Source organism: Polyodon spathula, chromosome 3 (genome assembly GCF_017654505.1).
Source record: "Polyodon spathula isolate WHYD16114869_AA chromosome 3, ASM1765450v1, whole genome shotgun sequence".
NCBI lineage: Eukaryota > Metazoa > Chordata > Actinopteri > Acipenseriformes > Polyodontidae > Polyodon > Polyodon spathula.
In genome coordinates this window covers 17897118-17921600 of record NC_054536.1, presented here as the reverse complement: position 1 = coordinate 17921600, position 24483 = coordinate 17897118, and the positions used below count along the sequence as shown (strand labels likewise).

Here is a 24483-nt window from a genome sequence, read left to right as displayed (position 1 = left end):
AGAAAGAGGTGACATTAAGATATTACAAACTGCATTAAAGTTGGAATTAAAGTCGAAATGTGTACAACTGTTGCCCAGATGTAATGGGGGGGTTCCTATATAGATGTATATCTGCAAGAATGTTGCTAAATGTGTGCTAGTATGTTATCAATTTGGTCAGGTTTCAGAAGAAATGTGCATACAGTACTTATCTTTATGGAAAAACAAGAAAGCATATGCATTGATCCTTTTGAGACATTAACTTACAGTCTAATGGCTCAGAGTTGGACAGATGTTTTTTAAACTGTTCATTTAAGTCTTTGCTGACTCCAATGTCCTGAAACATTCGCTGCAGTTTGGAAGTGTATTCAAAGCCACAGGCTTGCTGTAAAATAAGAGAAGAACACTTCCAATTTCAAAAAGAGATTGAGGCTATACTCTGAATCTCAGCAGTGGTGTATATATATATATATATATATATATATATATATATATATATATATATATATATATATATATATATATATATATATATATATATATACACACACACACACACACACACACACACACACACACACACACACACACACACACACACACGTACTACATGTACAGTTCAATTTCACTGATTTAAAACAGTAGTGGTTTAAAGGGGTGACTTATTGAACCCTTACTTTCAGAACCAAATACGACAGAAACAGGCATGCTAGATGACAAACATCGTCTACCATGGGTGACTGTCAAGCAGCCATTTACTAGGTGGAAGGGTATTAAACCCCTTTACTTAAAGTTAATGCAAGACTGAAAAAATATTTTGATGCCTTAATCTTGTGTCATTTTTTTTTTTTAGGAACATATTTAGCTGTTTACTGTATTTATGTATTATGTATATCTTCTGCATGCATATAAAACTACTCCACTGCTATGTATTTGTTTTTCTTGTAGCGTGAATATGGTTCCTCTGTAACACATAGGGACTCGCACACCTTAAGTTTGGAGATCATGCTGGCCTCCGCATCGTCACTAGCACTGTTCTGATGAACCAGTCTCTTCGCCAGCATCTTGGCGTAAAACTTTTGGAACACATCTTTGTCCTCAATGTACTTAAAGACAACCATCTGGAAAGGAAATATAAAACCTCCTCTCAGTTCTAAGGAATTGCAAACATATACCTCTGCAAACAGTGTATAAAAAATAATTAGGCATGGTCTCACGATGGCTGGACTAGAACAAGGGAGATGCAAGACTTTGGGTCTTTGACTACAATTTTACATGTACAGCTCAGACCTGGGACAAATATAGTTGTATTTGATATTTTATTTGTAAAAACAACAACTATTTCAAATAGCTGAAATATTTAAATATATATGCTTGAATAAATCCATTTTGTTTTTAAATATTCAAATATTAAAATTGCACAAAGTAAAATATTTGAAAATATATATATATTTTTTTAATTTTCAAATAAATATTTTCAAATACTATTTGAAAATTTAAACACATGTAAGTTATTTGAAAAAAACTTTAACAATTTCCAAATAATTAGTAATTTCCTAAATGTATAATTATGTACCAAGTCTTGCAATCAGCACATGGTGGTTGAGGAGAACATGTTAAACATGTTCAATAACTTCAAAACAGGCCATTAAACGGGTGGTTAAAGACATTTCATTGTTTTCAAATACTTACCCTCCGAAATAAAATATTCAAATATTTCAATTAATCAATCAAATTAAATTTGCTTAGAATGCAGGATAATAATTAGGCTGCTGTTAGAGTTACATATTTATGAAGTAGTTCAATGTATTTCAGCTACTTTACTCACTTAAATATTTTCAAATAATAATTGCTTTCCATAAACCATATTTAAATATTTCAAATAATATTTACTTTTCACAAACCATATTAGTGTCATCACAAGAGCATGGCAAACTGTACACTGTGGGTGCAAGACAGTTTAAAACCTGACAGGACTAACACAACTAACTAATTAGACTTCAGAAATATTCGCAGTAAACAAGTAGACTGACAATTAATTCCATATAGTAAGCTCCCCCTAATAAAAGGAAAAATATCTTCTTGGAAATCATTTCAAAACATTTTTTCGACTTTATTTTTCTAAAATTTTTAAAATAAAAAACAAAGGATGGCTGACATAAAACTTACCACTTGATTCAGGGTATCTTCCAGCTCGGCTTCTTCTGGATTCTTGGAGCTATAAAAACACAACAATGATTATTGCATTTATCTGCCAACAGTACTAGTTGAAAGCACTTGGCACATGGTGCGAATTTACCCAGAAATAGCAGCATAGGTTATATCAGTCAAGGTACCTGGAATGATCACATTTCATTGATAATGCACCATACAAGTATGATCAAAGAACAACAGATTTTAATAAATCAATGTTGGTAGTAAGACCACATATTGCTTGACAAATAAAAAAAATAAATAAAAAGTGATGTGGTACAATTTATTTGAGAATACAAATAGACAGCATGGTGTAGCTGCGGTACAGATAAGCTGCGTACCTGCTGCTTTTACGCTTTAAAAAAAGAAAAAGAAAAAAAAAAACAGAAATACGCATTAAATAAATTTATTGTGTAAAAATAATGCAAGGCAATTTTGCTGCACAGTTTGTCTGCCTCCAACGTCTTTAGTTAGAGAGGCACAGAAAGGCTCTGATTATCCCTCTCAGCACAGTGAAGTCATAATTAAGTGGAAGATGCATCATACCACCCAGACAAATACCCAGATCAGGTCGCACTCCCAAACTGAGCAATCAGGTAAGAAGGAAACTGGTTTGGGATGTCACTCTGAAGCCAACAATGACCTTGAGAGATCTGCAAAGCTCTGTGTCTGAGATGGGAGTCAGTGTTCACACATCAACAATAAGCCGGTCCCTGCACAAAGCTGGACGGGTGGCATGAAAGAAGCCATTAGTCAAAAAATCTTAAAGCATGTATGTTGTTTGCGAGAAAGCATGTAGATGATACTGCAGACATGTGGAAAAGGGTTTTGTGGTCAGACGAGACAAAAATTGAACTTTTCTGTCTAAATTGCAAGCGTTACGTCTGGCGCAAGCCCAACACTGCACATCACCCAGTCAACACCAACCCAGCTGTCAAGCATGGTGGTGGCAGCATCATGTTATGGGGATGCTTCTCTTCAGCAGGGACTGGGAAGCTTGTCGGGGTAGAGGGGATAATGGATGGTGCAAAGTACAGGCAACTCCTTGAGGAAAACCTGTTTGAGTCAGCTAAGACACTGAAACTGGGGAGGAAATTCACATTTTAGCAGGACAATGACCCGAAGTGGGGTGGTTGAACAAAAAGAGAATTAATGTTCTTGAGTGGTCCAGTCAGTCCTGACTTGAATCCAATCGAAAATTTATGGCAAGACTTCAAGATTGCAGTCCACCGACGATCCCCAATAAACTTAATCAAAACTGGAGCAATTTTCCCGTGAAGAATGGGCAAAAATTTCACCATCCTACTGTGCAAAACTAGTAGAGACCTATCCAAAAAAACTCACAGCAGTAATTACTGCAAAAGGTGCTTCTAACAAGTACTGACTTAAGGGACTGAATACTTATGCAACCAGTGAATTTCATTTTGTACATTTTCTTTGCAAGTTTTGCTGACATTTAACCTCCTCCTATAACAGTGTTCAATTTAACCACTACAGCTTTGAATAAAAAAAAGTTTGTTTGAAAAACTGTGCATACATTATTTGTAATTCAACAAAAAGTAACATTATTGGCATTCCCCCCGGATATATATATATATATATATATATATATATATATATATATATATATATATATATATATATATATATATGGAACAGCACTGGCTACCACAATCTAAGCATATCTAAAAAAGTCAGCACTTGCAAGCCACTGCTACACTCAAAACTTTTGGACAACCCCAGATTTATGTTCAAATGGATAAGCAGAAGCATAGGGGTACAACTCATCACAATGAGCAGCAAGAACTGGCTTTCAGAGGGCAATTTCCTCAAATAGAGGAAATTATGTGGAATTACTTGTTAGGCATGTTAAGCAATCACTTGTGTTCTATGGTACCTCTAACAAGATTCAGAACAACTTAATCTCTTTGGTGTCTCAGGTTTTTCCAGATGCAATAAAAACAAGTACAGTAAGCCTAGCAAATCGCTGTGATGGGAAACGTAGCTCAGCTGACTTGTGTTTTCAGGTATGTGACTCACAATAACACAAATGAATAGCTGTTCTGTGAAAATGTGTTTACTAAAAAAACAAAAAGTAATAAAAAAGGCTTTTCAAAAGACTAAATTCCCATTGGGATTTTTTTTTTTTTTTTAAGATTCTACTGATTGAGAAGTATTACTATGCAGGACAGCCGCTACAAGATTGTTACCTTTATTAAAAATGTGGATTAACCGATCAAAAATGTAAAATCGAGTGACAACCCTAATTTATAGATAGATAGATAGATAGATATGTCTTGAAAACACATTGTTCCTTCTTGGTCTACTTTCAGTCCAGCTACATGTCATGTAACCATAATGATCAGCGAGGTTGGTTATTCGCTAGAGTTTATATGCTAGCTTAGCGAGCAAATAAGACAAAAATTGATAGAAATGTATCAAACTTTTTTTTTTTGTTTTGTTCGCAACAAGAAAATGCATGTGATAAGATTTTAAATAAAAAATTTTAAAGCTTGCGACATCACTACGTATAGCTGTTTTTTTTGCTAGAATCCAGTTTAATGGAAACTGGTTTATGTATGATAAGATTCCTTGCAGTTAAAATGGAAGACTTTTTTAATGCCTACCCCATTACCATTAAAGACTGTACAGTATTTAAAATCAAGATTACTCATGACTTCAGGTTAATGTTGCATTGTACCCCCTGAAAATACACTTAATTCTTTCACTGTTAAAATTAGAGGGTAAGTTACTCACAGACCCAAAACCTTATCTGGAGCGCTGGTCTGTTTGTGACTGTATTTAAACGGTAGTTGCATATAAAGTATAGCAAGAACTAAACATTTTAACAAGGCAGCAGATTGATTTTTTCAAATACCTATAACCTCATCTCTTCGATGCACAAAGCAACAGAAGTAAATCAGCCATAGGCAAATATTTTTTCATAATCAGACTCTAAGAGACACCACCACTAAAGCTCCCACAATCTTTTATTATAGGATAAGCACAGTGGATGAAGTTAAGACCATATTTGTTAGAGTCAGATTTCTGAAAATTAGGCTGTGACTATAGGTGGATTGCATTTTTCTTAATCAAGAGTTGGCATAAAAATGAATTCCAAAAGCCTGGTGCTTAATCAGGTTTAAAATTTATTGTTTTTATATTTTAAACATACCGTCATCCATTAGATTGTTTAAAAGAAGCATCTCCTTGTTTACTTTAAAACATTGACTTATTTTAGCTAGAACTCAATTAAAATCAAATACATGCTAGGTAAATGTATTAGAAGGTTACAGGTGACGATACACTCATTTTTATTGGACAATGACCATGAAAACAATTATAGAATCTAACTGTATAACACTATCACGCCGAAACCTAAAAAGTCACGCAACTTCAATATGGCAGAACACACAATTAGCATTGGGACAAAGGATATCCATACTTGTTTGGGGCGAGTGTATGAGCAGTCATCTTGTAAATTTGAGCTTCTGATAAACTGGGATTACTTTTTATTATTAAATTAGTCATTTAGCAGAAGCTTTTATCCAAGGCAGGAGGCAAATTCCATCTGCTGCAGAGACACTTGCAATAGGACCTCGGTTGACATCTCATCCGAAGGACAGAGCACAAGGAGGTTAAGTGGCTGAGCTGGGATTGAACTAGGAACCTCCTGGTAACAAGTCCCTTTCTTTAACCACTGGACCACCAAGCCCCTAATACCAAACTTCTCTGCAGCCAAACTGCACCCTGCACCAGGCTCACCTTTTCTTTAATAGGGAGTCACAGTATCTTGCCAACAGCTCAGGGGATTTGCTTGATGACTGAGCCATCTTTGTCACTGCGTTGTTGTTGATGAATCTACCACAAGCCTGCACAAAAAGTAGGAGGGGGGGTAAAATTATTTTACTCAAGCACACAAAAAGTAGCCCTGTGATAGCCAAGGCATGGCATTCTACAGCAGATTTTTTGGGTATTCCAAAACAAATGCATATCTGGATATTTGTGCATGTCTAACAATATTATTTGGCTTTGATACAGTCTCTGGGGTTTTTTTCTTTAGGGTTACTTACCTTGTCTAGTGCAGCCACAAAACCAGCATCATTGTTGAATGCCGACATTACTAGTGCATTGTACTTCTTATGAACATCCAAAATAGTCTGTACATACATTTTGGGATCCTGCAAAAAGAAGAAAAAAAACATGTAAGGTTACATATTTATAGTTAGATAATATACCATTGAAGAATTGCTACATTTGCAGTAGTGTAGGCTACCAGATTAAAAGACAAACATTACATGCAATTTGCAATTTATACTGTAGAGGCCCTAAATGGAAGTCTTAGTTTGATATTGGCAAGTTAATGAGACTGGTTTCAAAGAAATGTGACATTAGGTGTATTCCAGGTACTGAAGCCTTTAAAATTTGGCAGCTTTCATTTCCCTTTACAAAAATGTGCAAATTGCTTTGATTAATAGCTTTGATTAATAGGTCCATATTCTTTTGTCAAAAAAACCCCAAAAAACAAAAATGTCTTCAGCCACAGCATTTCGGTGCTGTGTATTTGCTTGAAGACCCCGGAAATGATCACAGACTCTGCTGCATTGACTCTCAGTTGCCTGCATGTTAATGACAAGCACTGTTTGGTACTAGCCATGGAGAGGCTTGCCTGGACTTTTCCTAAACAATTAGTCTCCTGTAAGAGAAAGTAGACAACAGCAGTTGAGAAATCAAAGCCCAGTGCTTCAATAGCAGAATTTACAGCTTACAATGAATAATGAAAAACTTACCACACTTGTTTTTTTTATTTAGACCAACATAAAAGAAACAGGTTGACATTTACAGTGTCAAAAACATATCTTAAAAGAAATAAAATATTGAAAAAAGCACCACAGTTGGCAGTAATAAATTGCTCACGTCTTGTACAAATGGGAAATTGAGGTAAAACTGTAGGAGTGTAACAATAGTGTCAGAATATGTATCTTGATGAAACTGAACTTGACCCAGCTTTGAATAATGTGTTAAGTTTTCTATCAAAAATGAGATAAGTAATACTTATAAATACTTATAACAAAAGAAACAAAATGTTTAAATGGTGAAAAAATATTTTAAAATATCAGATATTACGGATTTTGTGAGGCACTTGTTCACGCTTCCTGAAAAAATGTGATCAGACCTGAAGTGACATAGTGGTGGGCCAGCATTGCTGTACATAGTCATGGCAAGGAATCAAGAGAGCGCGGATTTTGACAGTCGGCAATGATTTTGGGCGACAGGGGCCCCAGCCTTACAGCCTGGAACCTCCTGCGAGACATAGGGACCCCATCGTGGTCAAGAAAAAACCTAGGCTAAATGGTGATTGGCAGGAGATTGAGCTCTGGACTCAGCAAAACGTGTGGAGGAGCAGCCACACGGTATAGTGGTTTGATTCTATTTCTGTGGTGCGATGCTCACCTTTCAATGTGATCATCATTCATGTAATATTATATGTTGTCACATACAATTGCATATTGTTCATAATTTACATAACGTGCCAAATTTACTGAGCCTGGGGATGTAGCGTTAGGAAGTGGACAACCAAAATAATGAGTGGTGTTATAAATCAAACCCTGACACTGACATCGATTATCGTGCAAATTAACGACAATTATCAAATCAGAGTTAAAATTATTTGATAAATACACTAGCATTTAAATATAGCGCTCTCCAATTTTCATATTCCTGCTGTCACTAGCCTTTGCCTTTTGTGTAAAATCTGACAAATTTCCAGTGTAAACATAACAGTAAATTAAGAGGAAACAAAGAAATAAAATATTAACCCCACTGTCCAAAGGAAAAAAAGCAAGGTTTGAACTACATTAAAACATCTCTAATTATTATTTTTTTTATTTGCTGTTGGTTACAATTTATGAATTACGGGGCCAAGCTTCTGCTAGCGAAAACAGCAGTCCCTTCCAGTGTGCCGCGGCTGCAGAGATGCATTTCACTTTTTGCTGTCATATTTTAATCAAAACTTTACACTACTTTGCATAGCCACTTAGGAGTTACATTATTTTAAATGAATACAATTATACATTTTTCCAAACAGTACATTAGAGGTAGCCTACCCTGTCCTGCAACGGGACTTTTGACAGCGACAACTCCGGTTGATAATTTTATTTTGTGTCATCATACTTGAATATGTGTAATATCTCTTTCATACATGTATGCAGATTTATTATTAATTGACTTACTGCTCACATCACAACCAAGATAAGTAGAATATTACTTTCATATATGTATATACCTAATCAATCTACATACTACATCTAAACCTAAATCATTCTACGTACTACACTTAAAATAAATTACTAAGGTCCTATTTGTTTCACAGCCATGAAAAATGTGACACGGACAATGAAAACTGTCTGTTTTGAGTACTTTTACCCGCACTTAAATCCAATTAAGTTATGTGTATTGTTCTAGGTTCCTGATGGGATTAAAAGCTTCTTTCAATTTCAAATAGAAAACTGGACAGGATTTATTGATTGACACTTAACAGCAGCCCATAACCACTCTGGGCTCTCCTCACTGATTGGTAGACATGGGCACCCGGGGTGGGTTTAGTATCCTAGGAGATCTCAACTGATATTGTTAACGAGTGAACATTTTGCAAATGAATAAAACTTTTTTTTTTTTTAAATCTACAATAATAATTACTGCAACGGATTGCATTCTACTGGTGGCAAACTATTTTGTACAGCCTGCAATGTTTCATTGGATCACATACGTCGAGCTGCGATCCAGAGGTATTTAGACCGAGACAGCAATCAAAAACGAAAAAGGTTATAGTGCATAGCTTCAAAACGAAAAAGTAAAAAATAATAATAAAAAAAACTTTCTGAAACAGCAGCACATGACAACGTAGTAATGTTAAACATTATTAGTTTTGCTCAAGACAGACAGCTACAGTTGGGACTGATTTAAAACAAAGTATGTATAAAATCCATTAACAGAGCAGATTACTCTTGATCTCTGTATCATCACCATGTATTTGTTAAAGGTCACATATTCTCAATAACTTTTAGAGCAACACAGTCCACGTTCTTGACAGCAAGTTAATATATACAAGACACGTTTTTAATTTCACTGAATATATTCGATTTCATTAAAATATTTGTTATCATGGGGTCTCAATCGATAAATAATTTGATTATTATTGTTACAAGTCTAATAACAAGCAATGAAAAAGGAGTCACACTAGTTATTAAAAACTAAAATATATTTTGTTTCACATGCTAAAAACAAAAGAAAACGTGATCAAGAGAAATTTTTAAAAAAATCTGACATTTTGGTCCTAAATGGGACCTTCCTTAGAGAAAAAGTGCTGTAAGCAGGACTTTAGACTTCAGACTTCAGGTAGGCTAAGGACACCAACACGAGCTGAGACTGACCTTTAAGGAAGCTGAGCATGTAAAACATCTTTAATAGGAACTGAAGTGTGATTTCATACTGTACTGTCAGGGCATTTAATATGTGTGTGTACAGTCTGTGTGTGTGTGCAGTGTAGGTATACATATACAAATCCAGTTGTCGTCAAAAGTGAATTGGCTACAAGTTTCCATTTCAGCCATAGGCTGAGTATTGCATGATGAAGGTCTCAATGGTCTCCGGCCAAGGAAAAAGCCACTCTTCAGAAAATGCCACAAGGACAATCGCTTAAAGTTTGCAAGTATGCTTGGCGAAAGTCTGGTGAGGTGTACAAAGAAAAGAACACCATACCTACTGTCAAGCATGGAGGTGGTAATATCCTTCTATGGGGCTGTTTTTCCTCTAATGGCACAGGAAATTTTGTTCCAATACATGGTAAAATGGATTCCATAGCATACCAAAAGATATTGGCCAATCATCCAAACTTGATTTAAAAAGCACAAATGGACGTTCCAACACAATGATCCAAAGCACACATCAAAATCTACTTCAGAATAGTTGAATAAAATTACGGTTGTGGAATGGCCTAGTCAAAGTCCCAATCTAATCCAACTGAGAATCTTTGGTATGAGTTGAAGGCGGCTGTGCACAAGAGAAGTCCTCGGAATTTGAATGAACTGAAACAATTTTGCATTGAAGAATAGTCAAAAATCACTAAAGAATCATGCCAAAAGCTCATTGACAAATATCCTAATCGTTTAAAAGAGGTTATTATTGCTAAAGGTGCCTCAACTAGCTATTAAATTATTTTTCCTTGTCAGGGTACGAATACTTTTGAATTATCATTTTTGGAGTTTTGCAAAAAAATTTCTTGTAACTTTCTTTCCTCATCCACAAAAGCAAAACCTTTGCTACAAAAGATTTTTGATAATTCTTTGTTTTCCATTGGGGTTTGTAACCTTTTGACTACAACTATGTGTGTGTATGTGTGAGTGCGCGCGCATGTACAGCCAAGTCACGACTCACGTGCATTTTATTTACGTGTTTTTGCAATAACGCGGACATTGCATTTATACAATTTTTTAATATATGTGGACATTTGTTTGGAATTACACATTTTGCACGCCACTCAGTCTGTAACCCAGTAACCCACACCCCTCCAATACTACCACCACCAGCACACCATCCCAGCCAGAGTTCAACATAAGTACAGCAGAAAAACTTTTCATTTAAAAATGATTTTATTTTAGATAGGCTTTTTAATGTCTTTATTGTCAGTAACAAATAAGCAGTTTAAAATAAAACACAGTGAAGGAAATAGACGTACGAATGTGTTTTGAGGCAGCGTTTCCTCAAACCCCTACCATTTCCTTTATTTCTTATGGGCAAATTTAAATTAGTTTAACTTACGCGTTTTTGAATTATGCACCCATTTTCAAAAACGCATCTACCGCGTAAATGGAGGAGTGGCTATATGTGTCTAGACACACACACACACACACACACACACACACACACAGTATTCCAACTGAGGTGGGATAAGACTAAGGTGGATATGTAAAAAATCAGATGAATGAATCCTGTTTTAAATACCATTCACGGCTGTATCAATTACTTTATTGCATTTGCTGCTGATAACGTAAACAGACTCACCTGTCCGTTGAACTCGAGACTATGCGGGGTCCAGTGAACAGGACTTATTTACATATCAAGTCAACACACTGAACAGCTCACGTGACACTACCAGCAACGGCAGTGCAGGGAGCACATACAACAGTGTTGATCATTGCGGATAAGCGGTTAGGGCGGAAATGTTACGGGTGGTTACGCAACAGATTACTGTGTATATACGTATGCAATATTCAACTTCCGTATATTCAATGCATACAGCTATATCTGAAATTGAATACTAACATTTCTTCTGATATATTAGTGCTTATCAAGTGTCTTCCAGACTCTGAATCTTGGATGTCTGCTCATTTTTTGTAGCTAAATGCTAATAAAACTGAACTTTTGCTTACTGGCTCTAAAACACAATTGAAATCTTTCACTTCTTTTCAGCTTAGCTATCGTAACTACCTACTGCAGCCCTCAGCTTCTATAAACAGCCTTGGGGTACACTTAGACGCCACAATGTCTTCTGAGGCACATATTTATTCTGTTGTCAAATCCTCCCCCCCCATTTATGGAAGATTGCCAAAGTTTTTAGCTGCTGGCATAATATTTGAATTTACAGCATGTATATATATATATCAAAAATGCCTAATGCTGGCATTTAAAATTGTGCTCTAATAGAAATACAAAATCCAGATTAATAACTATTACAAAATAATGCTGAAAATGCTGTATAATAATGTGAAATTAAAAAGCAACACAAACTGTTTAACCACAATTTGATGACTTTCACAAATTTTCTTTACCCGGACAAGAGGAAAGAGGAGTTTTTTACCACAACCAATTAATAGTCTAAAATGTCCAGCAAGTTCAACTACAAAACAAACTCTGCTCTCCAATGAATATGAATTAGACTTAGCACCAATACAGCACCACTCACCGTTCAAACATTTACTACAAACTATCGTGCAATGCCAAGAAATAAAGAAAAACTACCCACCCCACCCCTAATCTGTGTTCTTGCTGGATTTATAAAACACAGGTCCAGGACAAGACAAAATCTAAAATATGCTATATTCTTATTCCTATTCAGAAACAATGCCTGACTATCTTTGTACGGTGGGATCCTCCAATCTGTCTCTCATTGCTGTTCATAAAATTCAGAAAGTATGAAAAAGCGGCTGCTACAATATAAAAAAACAAACAAACAAAACAAAACAAAAAAAAACAGTAACTTATATAAAAAAAATAAAATAACAATAATTACATCGGAGATGTAGCACAATCTTCTCAACTAATTATTTAATCTAACCATGACATGAAATATAGGCTCCTAGGTTGTATTAGTTACACAGCTGCTTAAGCCTGATGTTGGGAGAAAAAAAATGATTGTTATGACAACATTGCAAAAGCCATAGCAACAAGGTGCGCATGGATCAAGTATACTTCCACAGCATGTAATGTAATATGGGGATGTACTGGGATTTAATATTATCCAATACATGTTTCTTGTTGACCCCCTGCAACAATGACAAACATTAAAGAAAAAAATTAAACATAAATACTAAGTGTACTGTAATTGTTAATCATATGACCCAGCTGGACAGAGGCACTAGACCAGATCACTATCGTGGTCAGGTGAGAATCACAGCTTGCTGTGCTGACCGGCAGATACAAGGGGGCATTTAATACTCATTTGAATTTGAGGCAGATTGTTCTGTTCCACTGTATAGAAAATGTCCTACCACTATACAACCAATTTGGCATGATGTTGCTTTGAGGCGTTTCTCAGGATAGAGTAGATCCCAGCATATTCTAACAGAATGAGACCCAGAGAATCACAGCTGGTTACACCTTTACTGTTTCTTTCACATCTAGACACTTGACAACTTGTCAAACTCTTGGTCAATTAAGTCTGTTTCATTACCATATAATACACTAGTTTTAAATAATTTAATTTACTGTTATTAACTGGCCATTCAGGCTGTTACAGTTAAACTTACGAGCAGTGCATAGTTTAAAAAACAGATGAAGCCCCACCCACCTCTAATTTAGACCACATATAGGGACAGTGGCTACTCTAAAATGGATGAAAAAAGTATCAATCCAGTCTATGTATCCTTCACAGAAAGAGTGGCATATATGTATTTAACATTAATTATATCCATTTGACTAGACTGTATAAAAGTGCAATTAAAGTTCAGTTTCTCTCTAGCTTTTGGATTGATCCTTGTCTTATTCATCTACCTCACTGCTGTCCATTCTTTTTGGCTAAAACAGCCATACCAGCAACTAGGGAGTTCTTTTAGATAGCTCCCAACCCTTTCCATCTTTAGAAACCACAGAAAGAACAATACAGTTAATATAAAAGCAAACACTAAGCTCGCTTCACAAAGCCCACAGGCGTTGTAAAGCAGCATGTTTGCAGTCCAGTCACCTAGTTCAGTGGTTCTCAAGCCAAAATGTTTGGTGCCCGCAGAACGTGACAAAGCTGAACACCAGGCAGAGTCATTGTGACTGTATTAAGGCTGGACAACGACAGTAACAAACAGTAGGAGGATTTAGAATACAAACCCAAAGATGTGACAGTTCATGAGGTCTGCTGGGGTCACACACAATTACCCTGGTGGCAGCACGTGAGAAGCACTGGTCAGGCTGGGTGTGAGCCAGACACACCCACGAGTTGTAAAATAAAGAAAGAAATAATCTTACCGACTCTGCACACTTACTGAAGTACTTACATTGAGAGCGGCTTCCCCACACTTCTCAATGGCAGCTAGTCCCTGGTTGTGAATATGTGTCTCGAGAAGTTTCTTCAGCTCTCCCAGACCATCTGTGATTCTGGACACAAGGTTGTACATCCGGCCCAAATCTGGGGGAAGACAAAGTCAAAAACAGTGACTAAAATGTTTTATAATCTCATCTTCAGTGCTTTCATAAAGCCTTTCTTCAAAATTATCAAATAAGCATAAGAAAGGTGCTGAGTGAACCACTCTATATCCTTTTACAAGTGATTCCCAGGTCATTTAAGAAAAGTGAAAAACATAATACAAATGTAACCAGGCAATAAACTAAAAATCAAACCTGAACAAAAACAGGACTGAAGGAGCTCTAGAACCTTTTGACCTTTCCCACAGAAGTATTATTTATTTTATTTGCACTAAAATTTAACAAATAAAAAAAAGCAGCAGAATATATGCAACTGAAATGCACTTTAATGGTTGATGCAACTAAAGCTCTCAAACCATTAAACGAGATCAGAAAACAGACAATCTTTCTTTTATAACCTTGGTCTCTGGATTCTGATTTAGCCAAATTATGTATATAACACCGTGTAACAATTTTATTTTTTTTTTGTTCCTGGGTAGTAAGTGTTATTTCCTAATCGCTATACTGTAAATACAGTATAATCGTAAATCTCGAAAAACTACTCACTTCTAAATCTTTTGTAGTCATTTTTGTATTACTTCAGTATAAATACATGTTAATTTGGATTCATATTTCTTTTTTTCTGACTTTATGTGAACGAAAAGACACACATTTGCCCGTTTTCCCATTGGAAATAGTGATATTTTGAAATATCACTGTCCTGGTCACAAAAGCAAAGTTTGTGGGGAATAATGGCCATTTTCTATACTTTTGAGGCATAAGCAATTAGGAAATAACACTTACTACCCAGGAACAAAAATTGTGTTACATAGTGTAATCAAATGTCTAGTCCTGCAAAAAGTCATCATATTGACATTATTTATAGAAGCTAAACATGGCACAGTAAGCATTCACACAAATGGACTGACTACTCTTTTTGTATTAGGATATTGAAAACCGCATGCTAAAGCAACATTTCTATTATTACCAGAAATAATAAGACCAGGAATTATTTTTCTTTCTGCATTATCACCTACTATTAACTTGTAAATCTGAACATCTGCATTCAACCAAATGTCACTGAAGCCTTGAAATCGTTAAAAGATCTAGTTTTCACAATTACACCTTTAATATGCCCACGTTGTGACACTGCCAATAGGAATTTTGAGTCGAGTGGAAGGTGAAGGTTGACCCATCGCAAAGCAGCACGTTCGTACTTTGCGGGAGAACAGCAGCATTACAAACATGTATGCAAAAGAAAGTACGGTGCTTGCTAAAAATAAGTGATGCTTGATTACAGTTTTAGTCATTTAAGAGAATTTGCCAGGCTTTCAGGTATGCGCGTTGGACTTGCAAGCAGTAGCCCTAAAACAGTGGCAATAAGTAGTGGTATTGATCCGATAAAGTTTGGGAAAGATGTCATGTTCTGGGTTTGTGACCTCCTAGGTTTTAATCAAAACTCGCCTTCATTTTTGTCAGCATCTAGCAAGTTTTGGAACTCTGTGTGGAAGATCTCCAGGTGCTTCTCGATCAGCACTTGCTCACACTTCCTCGCCAGCTCATCTTGCGTGCTTTCATGCAGATAGACCTGGACCCGGCGCTGCTCTTCCAGCAAGCGCGCCTCTGCCTGAGAGAACGAATGAGAAGGAGGGAGGGGGGGCATTACACTCTGCTATCTGAAGGGCACAGTGGTTACCTTTTCTAATCAAACATGGCACCGACCCAGCATGCATGCATTTTAAGTGTTCAATAAGGCAGAAAACAGACTGTCATGTAAAATATATTTTATTAACATCCTTTATAAAACTAAACAGCTGTTTAACCAACTTTCACAGGGTCTCACGCTCTTTTTCCAGTTAGATTACAATACATTGACAATATCAGCTCCAGGCAGAAGAGACACACACAGCAGGAGAGTAACAGAACAGCAATGAAACCAGCACTTACCTTTTTCATGTACTCTGTGACTGGGTTTTGTTGCAAGAACTCTGTGCTTTCCCTTGTATAGAACCGCTCCGTGTCTGCCAAAAACTGAGACTCAAAGTATTCTTTGTACACGGACAATGTGGGTCCCTTCGCAAAGGCATCGTCCTCATTTAAACCAAGTTCAACTTAAAAAGACAAAAAAACCACACACATTGGGTAATCTATTAATAAATCATGAACTGACACCTTTACCAGAAGCTTTGCAGAGATATTAGTGGAAGATTGTGGATTAACTGCACATTGTTAAAAGCTTTTACGTTTAGTGCATTCTGGTATCATAAGAATACAACAAAAAACCTAACTTTATCAGGAGGTAGAGTGCAGATATGGTGTTGGTATATCAACAAATATCTGTTAGGATAGAGATATGAAGTCTATTGGGCAGGCGTGTCCTTGATTTTACACACATTTTCATATTAAGATGTCCGTTTAAAACAGATCACCCTGGCTTTTCAAAAATCCAAGCTGAAGAATAAGAATCCAATAGAAAAAAATGCAGCAATACTTCTTACTTGGCTAAGAAATCTCTTTGATACTATGTAAGGAAATGCCTAGAAAAGTGATTGAGTGGATTCAAATACGTACCATAGGACTGGACAACTCCACTGATCAATCTCGTGTTGATGGTTTCTCCATTTCTTTCCTTTTCTATCAGCTTCAATACGGCATTTGTGACCTGTGTATCAAAATATATACAGATACTGTAGATAAATCTTAATACGTATACAATAGATAAATCTTAAAGGATGACTTAGGTGTTCATTATATGCAAGCTCTTTCATAATTTATACAGGAGGGTTTATCACTTGCTCAATGCAGCATGCACCAATTCGTGTGTGGAAAAGCATACAAAGCAATGTCCCAAAAAATACAACTGACATAAATCAATACGTACTACACAAGATCATTCCCAACACAGAGTGTTGATAGAGTAAGGATTTCCATTAGATGGACAGCAATATAAAGATTTTGATAGGATAACGATATTGTTTGATATCTAATTTCCATATTGTGATATTGTGGGATTTTACATTATTTGCTTTATCAATAACCTTTGATGAAACTTGAGAGCTTTTGGTGAATTAAACATGGTGTATCGAACTACTAAGTTAAACATCAGTTTTCATAAAGTTTTAACGAAGTTTTAACAATATCAATTTGTTTTGCTGTAATGGATTTATTTTTAAATAGAAGAATGGATTCATTTTTCAGCATATTCAAACTGGAAACATCGCCCACCTCATACAAAGAGAAATATGGAAAGCTTGCAGAGGCATGTTTTTTATTGCTAAAATACTAACACAGTATAGTCAAGTTTATAAACCCTATACATACCAATCATTGTCAGCCTTGGAGGCACAGAAACACCACATACTTAAGAGTATGTGTATCTAATATATTATATTATATTATATAATATAATGCAGACACACACACACAGTGCTTGACCCATAATGTCATTACACTAGTATATTCTTGTTTTAAGGTGGAACACAAACAGCACGGTTTCTTAACTATGGCTCCCGACTACAGCATTATAAAAGATCCATAGTGGCACCACACACACACAGACATATATATATTATATATATATATATATATATATTATATATTATATAGTATAGATATATCTATATATATATATCATAGCAATATATCGTTGTCCACCACTAGTTGGTGACGTGAATATATGAATATACCACTGCCTTTCATTTAATGTTTATTAATCATTTAAAAAGAAAAAAAAAAAAAATCCAAAACCTTATTCTGAATTTGATTTAAAAGATAATTTAGGACGAACACTTACCTGTTTATTTAAAGGTCTAAATAAGCATTCCCTCCAAGTCACCAAGGCAAGCTAGAAAATAACAATAAAAACACAGAAATGTATTCAATAACTTGATACATTTAAATATTTAGAAAAAAAAATGTCTGTAAACAGATTTTAATCAATAACAGATTAACTGAACAACTGCATCAGATGTAAGCTTTAATGTAATCAATTGTTGGTAAACTGTTACTACAGCTCCATATTATGGAACTTACAAGATATTTGAGTAACTTTTACTTTCAAGCATCAACAGGTCAAGTTAATGCGAGAGTATCTTACCGAGTATATTTCGTAGATTCCTTTGCGTCCTTCATCACATTCACGGCGGACCCAGTGTCGGTTGAGGTAGGCACAGATACCGTTCAGTACTTTGCTTGAGAACCTGTAATCTTCCCATTGCTGGGTGTAAAACTTTAGCACACTCTCATCCATCAGGTCTTCCCCATCCTGTAGCCAGAGAAGAATACAGAGTCATTTCAGAGACTAACAGACTGTATTAAAAAGCAGAACTTAAGGTAGTTGCAGGTAATATTTATATTTATCATGCATACACTTGGTTATAATTGTGAATTGTAGACTGGTTTTATAGACTACACAAAGATGGAAAATGGTTTAGGTCTCAAAGTTCTGTAGTGTTTTCTGGAAACCCATAGAGCTGCTGTAACAAAATTCTATAGAACCAGTAGAATACAGTGCTGGATGCTATGCAGAACTGTATGTTTTGGTCAGTTTGAAATCAGCTATCCACAATGTCTAACTGCATCAATAAGGAAAAAATTTAGTCAAACAGGAAGCCATTTCACAAATTAAACGGCACAACAGGAAATACAAATGGAATAATTGAAAAAGGGTATTCAGGACGCAAAAAAATTAAAAACAGAAACAAAATAATGAATAAATAAGGTAAGTAATAGAACTGCAGGTACTGAGTTTACATGGGGTTACCTTGAGAAGATTTGTCAAGTAGTTCTTGAGAAACTCCTTTAGTCGCTTGTAGAGTTCCAGTCCCACAAACTGCGCCCCTCCGGGGGTCTGTGCCTTCTTGGAAGGTTTTGAAGGAGGGACCCCAGCACCTCGAGCCTGGTTCGACTGATGCACACTGGTACAGTAGTTATAAACGTGACTGGGGGGCAGGTTAAGGAAACCACGAGAATACAAAACATGCAGCATAAAGAAAAAACAAGTCTGTCGTGTTTTAACCAAAAGTTAGTTTACATTTTTAAAAAGTAGTTATTTGCATTTAACAATCACCCTCCCAATTAAGTGTTATTGTTATCACATGGTTCTACTCACTGATTATTATTTCGAGGGTTCGCTTAGGAACCCTTGAAATAACAAATCAGTGAGTTGGGTTGCTAAAATTTTAAAATGTTAGCAACTTTACTATAGCGCTTATTTCCATAAATGATTACTAATGTTCATTTAAAATGTCATTTAATTTTATCAGGATCAGATGAATGGGGCCAGTTATTCACATTTTGTAATTTTAAAGTCCAATCTGAATCCACAGGAAATCACAAAGAAATTACACAACATTTCCAGAAGCAAACTGGCACAAAAGATACATTACCCTGCAACAGGCAGTGGGACAGAATGCAGAACAAATGTACAAGACTAGTACCACATTTCTATTTAAAAAGTAATCTTAATCTTTCTAACAAAAAATAATATATATTTCTATAGAGGTTCACACACTGGTGATCCTTTAATGCACTAGGCTTTTTTCTTCCATTTGTATTCTATAGGACTCACTTGGGTTTTGTACGCATGTATTTGACTCTTATCCATTAGAGAAGTCACCCCAGTTAATTCTGCACAGAAAAATTCTTCCTACCTGTAGTAAATCCCATAAGAAAACCTTTAATACCTGCTCCATGAAAAGTGTGATTAGAAAATAACTGACAAGCTTTCACAAGATTACACAGAAAGTAAATGCTGCAAATTCAATAAAATCAATAATAAGTGATCAACTATATTTAGGGTAATGGATAACACTTCAATTGCATTGCAGTTAAACCCACTTCTGGTTAATTACAGTATATAGAAAATTAGACATATTCTAAAAAACAAATGCTTATAGTCATAATTAAACTGCTATGCAACAGGATCCGTTAACCTAAGCATGAAAAATAAACCTTCACAGCAAGTCAAAGCCTGTAATACGATACTTAGGCAATCTTGACGGCAACGCTTAATCATTTTGAATGAGTGGCTCAAGATATACGCTACGTCCTTTAAAAAGCACACAAACATTCAAGCATCACTTTCACAGAGCAGCTCTCAAACTTGCATGACTTGTGTGCATTTTTAAAAACACAACACTGCCAGAGCGGTTCATCAGCATACAGGCTGCCCAGTCTAGATGTGATCTGTGCCCAGATTGTAGTTGCTAGACTGTTTAACTGTATCATCAGATAATAATTTCCCTAGAGATGCAGTGGAGTGGATGAGGATATACCTGCCCCTTTACAACAAAAATATCTATTAAGGGTAAAGTGCTTTATCAGCTTTGGAAACTGTGGAATTCGTAGCTTTGCTAAACAACTGTGAGGAAAGGGTTGCTTTTTCTTGTATGCCGCCTCCGATCAAACTTGACCTAAGGAATCACAGAATACACTCATGTACTCCGTATGTAGACAAATTTTTTTACCACTAGGTAATCAAAATGAGCTCAATATGGATTTTGCCTGCAGTTTCCACAGCCCTGACAATTTTAAGTTGCCAGCTTTAATGCTTTATGTGATATTAGCAGTACTAGGTGTGCCAGAGATTTGACAAACAATTATGGAGATGCATAAATATAACACACAGCACTCTCTGGCTAAGAGAAAACCCCTTGAGAAGCAAGCCAAGTGTTCTCTAATAAATACAACAAACAGCAGTCTCTGGCTAAGAGCACACCCCTTGAGAAGCAAGCCAATTGTTCTCTATGACAGAGTTAACCACCGGACACAATATGCCAAGGCCAATCACGATATGTATCAATAACTACATACGTATTTATTACTTCTGTCATGACCAAGTAAGAGAAAAGCAATAGGCAAGCGCATGTTAACAAACTATTACAAAAACTAACAAAGCACCCCTACATACATTAAAAATGCAGCAGCGGCTCTAGATTACTCTAGCTATTAGAAGTCAGTTCAGAAAAGATCAGCATTGATCAGGTGTTCTTTTAAGCAAAGTTTCTTTTAGCGAAGCATATACAATGAGAAATTTCCATTTCACCACAAAGTTGTTCCCTCAGCTGAAGTGTTACTACAGGTAAAAAGATACACTAAAGACACAACATGCAGGTCTTACCATAAAAACCTACAAAAGCCTACAGTCTGCTACATTAGTGTAGCAGCATTCGTGAATAATTGGAAATAAAACTTCATGGATGTTAAAATCACTGCAACATCAAGAATGTCTTAATAAAATGTACATCACATGTTTGAGTTTTGTTTTATACCACATTACATCATTGGCTTCTGATTGGTGATTAGTGGACTCTGAAGGATGCTAAAGGACCAATCAGAAGGCAGTATTGCCTTACTAGTTGATATTTGAACAAGCAACACCACACTGAGCTTCAGCATGGCAGCACAGTGCCTTAGCCACCTGAGTAAGGAACACTTTTAGCAGTTTTATATGAATATCTAGACATTTATTTCCTCATTTGCTTGATTTAACATGATATTTAAACATGATACTTGTTAGTTCAAGTGTTACCTGCTATGTTTCAAAATAAGTTTTTACACAAGATTTTTCTAGAAATCCTAATCACTGTGACTGAATTCTCAACCAGTGTGTATACTGGGAGATTCGTTAGTCAAGTTTAATTTACAGGTTAAATCTTGCCCAGGACTACTATCACACAATTCACTGCTGAGATGTTGCACACTTTGGGTCAGTGACACATTTCTATGCAATGAGAACAATAAAGATCTGAAAGTGAAATCAAAATGCCCAAGTAAACTATTTTAATATGAAATAGTCCGAGATGTGCACATTTCCCTGCGTCTTTTCAGTCATCACAAGTGGAGCACAATTGTCTAAACATTTCTTCCAACTGTGCAGGTGGTTGGCAAAGATTAGATTATTTATTATATTGAAAATTAGCTACAGAACTAGTTCTCTACCCACGTCATACAACAATACTAAATTCTCTTACATTTACAGAGCTTGTCAGTACATTGTGCTACGTGTCCCCTCAAGCTTGTTCTGTCCTGAAGATGCCTACATTTACAGTGACTAATTATTCTGTTTGTAATCGGGCAAAGCAGGACTCTTCTGCTCCACACACTGCCTACATGTCTTCTATTGCAACATGGGGCCAAAAATAATTGGAAACAAGTATGTTTGATTAAAGTAAAGCTATATAATGCAGAATTAACTATTATTATCTACCTTATGTCAGATGAGTTGGGAAATAGAACTTTACAACAGGTTTTAATTTTTTTTTATGTTACCGAAGGAATTGCCAAAACAAACAACAATAACCTCTAGAGGAGGATGGAGACATTTTGTTCAGGAAAAATACAAAACAAAATTACCTCAGAGAAGTTTGTGAAACCAGGGAAATGTATGAAGCAACAGCAGACTTACTCACCTCAGCAAATTACATTCTGTATTATGTATTTGCATAAAAAAATACACCAAGACTATACATATAAAGCTATAATGTCATTAAAACAGCTTTTTATGCATAGTGTATGCTCATAATAGTAAATAAACTATCTAAAAGGAGAAGCCAGCTGGTAATGAACATCCGCCCCTGAAGCCCCTTCTCCACTATAGTCACCAGTGGCCCCCTTGAAGATCTCCCATTAGGTTATTGATTCTCACTGGGTTATCAGCCTGCACTCTGATAGGATACGTGTAGAGTTCCATGTAGCGTGACTTTGCCATGCTCTGTCTGGTGTAGACCTGCTGTATCCCTGCCCGGAGATCATCCCAGATCTGGTCCAGCCCAATCTGTTTCAACCCATGTGGGTTTTGGCTTCTGTTTGATGACATTGTTTCGTTTTTTGTTGCTCTTCCTCTTATCTCCCCCCTTTTTTATTTTAAATATTCCTTCTTCGTAAATGAAAAACGGTTAAAAGCTACGCCTCCATGAGGTGCAGTGTAAAAGACCCAACCAAGTTCCCAAGGAAAAAACTTTTAAAAGGGGTGAATCCAATAATAACTTAAAGTGGACCCAATGGGAAACGGGACTATCCATCCTATGCCAAATCCTCAAGGAGAGGCACTGGGGTGGGGGGTGGGGAGAGGATGTCCTTTCCACCAAGATGCTTGTGTGGCGGCACTGGCTATTCCCACAGAAACAAGGATTAGGACACTACCTCACCTGAAGACCTGTGAAGAAAGGGAAAAAAAAAAAAAGAAAATCAGACAGAATTCTGACAAAAAATTTTGTAAATTAAAATTCAAATACCGCTGATAACCACTTTTCTGTCTAATCCTGAAACAATACTGAAGCCGCTTCTAATATTGACCTGTTATACAGAATGTAACTAGAATAATGTTCCAGAATTATGATCTGCAAATTAAAGCTGAACTGTTTATAGAGTAATTAAAGAAACAAAAAAATAAAAAATAACACATAAAATTTGCCAGTACAGGGGAGGAAAAAAAAAACAACAATTTCTTAAAGACTTTAAATAAAAAAAAAAACTTGCGATGTGTTTCAATTCATTTTTCTGACTTACAACAACTATCAAAAAACCCTTGCTTAGTTTTGTATCTGTGAGGTGCTGCCTTCCTGCATATTCTATTTAACATTGTTGCTAAGTAATTCACTCCAGTTGGCTCTAACAGCGCAAGAGTTTAAGATGCTTTGTTGGGATGAAGATTAAGTAATTAAAATCAAATAGTATTTTTTTTTTTTAAACAGTGTGTGGTGTTAAGTTTTTTGTACCTGTGTGAAAGCGCGGTAGTTAAGGAGAAGCGAGTGAAGGCGAGAGTCGTGTGGTTAAGAAAATCGCGTGTAGTAATGTAAATACTGTTGAAAAATATTAAAATATCCAGTTAAAAATGAATAGTCAGTTTCACAAAATGACTGCTGATACCAATTAAAATGAATAAAATAAAAGTGAATATCTGACAACTGGATCCAACCAGTTACAGAAAATGACAGGTGTGTAGGCCTACAAAAAATAAAATACCAAAACAGCGTGGTGTTTAAAATAACAAACTGGTTTGTAGTGCAAATTAATATAAACTGGAAGATATGACAAGACATATTGATGTCTCCGTGTCTTGCATGACAGCAGGTATTTTGACAGGCGTTTTCTTTGATTTTGGTGTCGCAGTGATTTGCCTTTGTTCCTAAGTAGTTCCTGATCGTGACATTCTGCTTGATATTGTAACGGCTTGGAACACTGACAGATCAATCAGCATGCAGCATTCTAACAATTCGTTTTATGATCAGAAGTATATTAAGTAAAAAAAAAATATATCATAGAAATAAACAAAAGAAAAAACATATTTTATGTCTGCAGTACTTGGAGCCTACTGTGAATATTGCATGCATTTTGGTAGAAAAACACACATTCTTCATAAATCTGGGCTTCAGCAGTTACAAAACTGAAAAAAATGAGTTCCACAAAGCAGCAGTA

The 24483-nt window shown here is 35.9% G+C and overlaps 1 protein-coding gene across 3 annotated transcripts in view; it reads right to left on the bottom strand.

The window, feature by feature from the left end:
* The window catches only part of LOC121312791 (cullin-1), a 29433-nt gene extending 6416 nt beyond the window's left edge, over nt 1-23017 (bottom strand). For 2 of the 3 annotated variants that reach the window (XM_041244555.1, XM_041244558.1), the window contains exons 1-13: nt 22743-23017; nt 18827-19004; nt 18161-18328; nt 17858-17908; nt 16636-16726; nt 16012-16175; nt 15529-15691; nt 13926-14068; nt 6246-6353; nt 5938-6044; nt 2149-2197; nt 969-1100; nt 247-364 (exon numbers count right to left, since the gene is read on the bottom strand). In XM_041244555.1, the coding sequence (XP_041100489.1) occupies nt 247-364; nt 969-1100; nt 2149-2197; nt 5938-6044; nt 6246-6353; nt 13926-14068; nt 15529-15691; nt 16012-16175; nt 16636-16726; nt 17858-17908; nt 18161-18328; nt 18827-19004; nt 22743-22882 (1612 nt within the window). In that variant the 5' untranslated portion in view covers nt 22883-23017. The remainder of the gene's footprint in view (nt 1-246; nt 365-968; nt 1101-2148; nt 2198-5937; nt 6045-6245; nt 6354-13925; nt 14069-15528; nt 15692-16011; nt 16176-16635; nt 16727-17857; nt 17909-18160; nt 18329-18826; nt 19005-22742) is intronic. The other variant, XM_041244557.1, reaches the window with a different exon arrangement.
* Nucleotides 23018-24483: the final 1466 nt, after the last annotated feature.